This window comes from Equus quagga, unplaced genomic scaffold (assembly GCF_021613505.1).
Source record: "Equus quagga isolate Etosha38 unplaced genomic scaffold, UCLA_HA_Equagga_1.0 HiC_scaffold_14156_RagTag, whole genome shotgun sequence".
Taxonomy (NCBI): Eukaryota; Metazoa; Chordata; class Mammalia; order Perissodactyla; family Equidae; genus Equus; species Equus quagga.
The window spans coordinates 1-3,369 of NW_025792610.1; the positions used below are offsets into that span (position 1 = coordinate 1).

At 52.3% G+C, this 3,369-nt stretch overlaps 1 protein-coding gene across 1 annotated transcript; it reads left to right on the plus strand.

Moving 5' to 3' along the window:
* Positions 1-490: 490 nt before the first annotated feature.
* LOC124231971 (cytochrome P450 4F3-like) lies at positions 491-3,161 on the plus strand (the record flags this gene model as incomplete). Its single annotated transcript, XM_046648964.1, has 4 exons — positions 491-544; positions 901-1,022; positions 1,830-2,100; positions 3,095-3,161. Coding segments are annotated over 4 exons (514 nt in total), but the record flags the coding sequence as incomplete, so codon positions are not given.
* Positions 3,162-3,369: the final 208 nt, after the last annotated feature.

The following is a 3,369-nucleotide window of genomic DNA, read 5'->3' on the forward strand; positions in this document are numbered from 1 at the left end:
TGCCCATTGTTGGTTTGCATTCTTTCTCCAAGTCACCAAATCCCATGAGGATGAAACAGGTGGGCTTCCACGGATGCCTGCTCATGCAGTATGTTGCAATGCACAGGAGGAGCACTAGGTTTAGGAGCTGTGTGAGTTTCATAGCAATTGGAAGCAAGCCTGATATGTGCCCAGGAGGAGACATTTCCTCTTCCCTCAATGTTGTTTGCTGCAAACACAACTCTGAGAAATGGCCCAGGTAAAGAACATCAGGGCCTTGTGTTTTTGGCATACCCAGCAAGAATGTGCAGGGTGCTCATGGCCCATGGAGGACTACTGCTACAAGAATAGGGGAGAGTCTCCTAGCCAATTTATAACAATAGGATGATGAAAGCTGGCATTTATTGAGCACTTTCTATATGCCAGAAGTTACATGGCAATTCCATGACGTGTATTGTCTAATTTAATTTTCACGTCCCTATGAGGTGGAGATCCTTTTTCCCCATTACAGATGGTGAAACTGAGGCTGAAAGAGGTTAGGGAGTTGCTCAAGTTCACACGGCAAGTGAGCTAACAAGTGGAGCTGGGATTCCAACCTGGTTTGTCTGAAACAGAAGCAGGTCATCCGACCTGTCACTGAGGATTTGACAAGTGGAGCCCAGAGGTGGGCCATGAGCTGGCCAAGGGTGCACAGAGTGTAGCAGGTGGAGCCAGGACTAGAATGGAGGTCGCCTGACTCCCAGCCGTGGGGTCTTCATGTCCTCACAGTAACATTGTCCATTTCCGCTCATGCCTGTTCCTCCATAGGACAGGTGCCTGGGGCCAAGAGGCTGGGTCTGGGGTGCCCCATCCTGGTGTTGGGTTGGGGCCAGGCTCAGGGGAGGCCCATCCCAGCCCCGGCTCAGCCACTTCTCTGTCCAGGCCAAGTGGAAGCGCCTGACCTCGGAGGGCAGTGCCCATCTGGACATGTTTGAGCACATCAGCCTCATGACCCTCGACAGTCTGCAGAAATGTGTCTTCAGTTTTGACAGCAACTGCCAGGAGTGAGTCCTTGCCCAGGGGCTTGGAACAAGGGCCGTAGATGCAAGGGAATAGACAGAGGGAGGACTGACCAGGGCAATCAGAAGGGCCTTCCTGGAGGAGAAGGGTCTGAGCTGGACACCAAAGTGCAGGGTAGGGGAAAGAGAGAGAGAAATCTTTTCAGGTAGGTAGAAATGTTTGATAGAGGACAGGAGGCTAGGATGAGCAGAGCGTGTGCAGCAATGAGGAGACACCTGGGAAGTGAGGTTGGAGGTGTAGGTGGGGGTAGATCTTAATGACATTCAAAACCCAGGCAAAGGGCTATGACCTTGACCCTGAGATTTCCAGGGAGCCGTGGAAGGTCGTTGAGCAGATGATGGTTGTGGTCAAAGCTGAGCTTGGACATCTGGCTCTAGAGAAGACTGACTGTCATGTAGACACGTGTGGTGTTGACAATGGATGCACGGAGACTCAGGAGGGGCTAGGTCCATTGTCAGTTGGGAGAGGACAAAGTCTGAGCTGTGTGGACAGTTTCGGAAGGAGAAGGGGCAGATACTGGTAGGATAGAGGGGAGAGAAGCGTGATGTCTCAGCTGTGCCCTGGGCACCTGGCACATGGAGGCAGCTCCCAGAGACAGGATAGGAAGCAGGGAGAGAAGAAAGACTGGAGAGTCATGTCTCCTGCATCATCCCCACCATCCATCTGTGGGGCCAGCTTTTCCTGGAGACTCTGTTTCCCCATTGGAAGTAGGGCCTGGCTTCTGTTGAGAGGTGCTTCCTGGGTTTCAGGTGAGCTAAGTTGTTGCCTCCCTTCATGCATGCATCCTGCAGGAAGCCTATTGAATACATTTCTGCCGTCTTGGAGCTCAGTGCCCTTGTGACAAAGCGGCACCAGCAAATCATCCTGCACATGGACTTCCTGTACCACCTCACCACTGACGGACGGCGCTTCCGTAGGATCTGCCACCTGGTGCACGACTTCACAGATGCCATCATCCAGGAGCGGCGCCGCACCCTTCCCGATCAGGGTCTTGATGACCTCCTCAAGGCCAAAGCTAAGGTCAAGACTTTGGACTTCATCGATGTGCTCCTGTTGGCCAAGGTGGGCTTCTCTGGGACCTGAATTCAAGAGGGACGATGCACCTTGATTTCAAATGTCAGATAGGAGAACTTGGACTTGATCCAGACGGGGGGAGCCATGGAAGGTGCTTGAGGAAGGGAGGGATGGGTCAGGGGTGTGTTTTAGAGATGACTGTGTGGAATGCAGGCTCCGGGGGACTGCTAAGTCTGAAACTGATGCTGGGCAGGGCCTGGGACTTTACTTAATAAGTTAGTCATATACAGATATATATATATATGACTAACTTATTAAGTCTAATATAGATACATTAGACTACAGCTATATATAGCTCAGAAGCCTGGATCAGAGCAGCCCACTTATTGCTCACAGCAGTAACAGTAGCCAGAGCAGAAGTGTGGCTCTGGTTCCCCATTCCCAAGTTCCAAGAGAGTGACATGATGCTTTTGCCTGTGCGTGCAGCCATGCTTGCATCACGAGAGAGGTGTCCCCACAGTATGTATCTTGGAACTTACAAGGGCTGACTCATCTGTCCCTTCTTCCTTATGGTGAGAGAGACAAGGAGAGGAGGAGAGGAAGGATGTTCTGGAATATAAGCAGATCTTCAGTGAGAAGGCAAAGTCTGTAGGGTTATCTCCAGGGGAGATAAGAAATCTCTGGATCTACCATCCAAGAATGTGAGCAAATGGCTCTGGAGCGATGCTCAATGTCTAACTTCCAAGGCAAGTTGCCAGTCAATCATCCTGCAGCCTGGGTTGCCAATATATTTTTCTCAGAAAGCCCTCATCACGTAGGACAATGGAAATATTCATGGATCATTGATTCCTCCCACCAGGGACAAGGGAGGAGGCGAGGATGCCAAGGAGGAGGCCTGTAGGGTGGGGCCTCTGGGGATAGGGACCAAGGGAGGTCCAGGAGTGCAGGGTTGGCTTGGGTTCCTGGGCGGATGATGGAGCTTCAGAGATTGCCTCAGGGCCCCTAGGAACTGGTGATTTTGGGGGTCTTGCTTTCTCTCCAGGATGAAGATGGGAAGGAACTGTCAGATGAGGACATCCTAGCTGAAGCTGACACCTTTATGTTTGGGGGTGAGGCTACAGAAGGGGCAGGAGCATCTCTATTCCAGGGACTTGGCTGGTGGTCTCTGGACAACCTCATCGCCCCCCCCCCATCCTCCCCATTCTCCCTGGGGCCTTAATGTCAGGGCATGGTGCACCTTCTGGTGCTGAAGCCGCCCAGAGACCCAAAGCTGTCTGGCTGCCTCTCAGGACATGACACCACAGCCAGCGGCCTCTC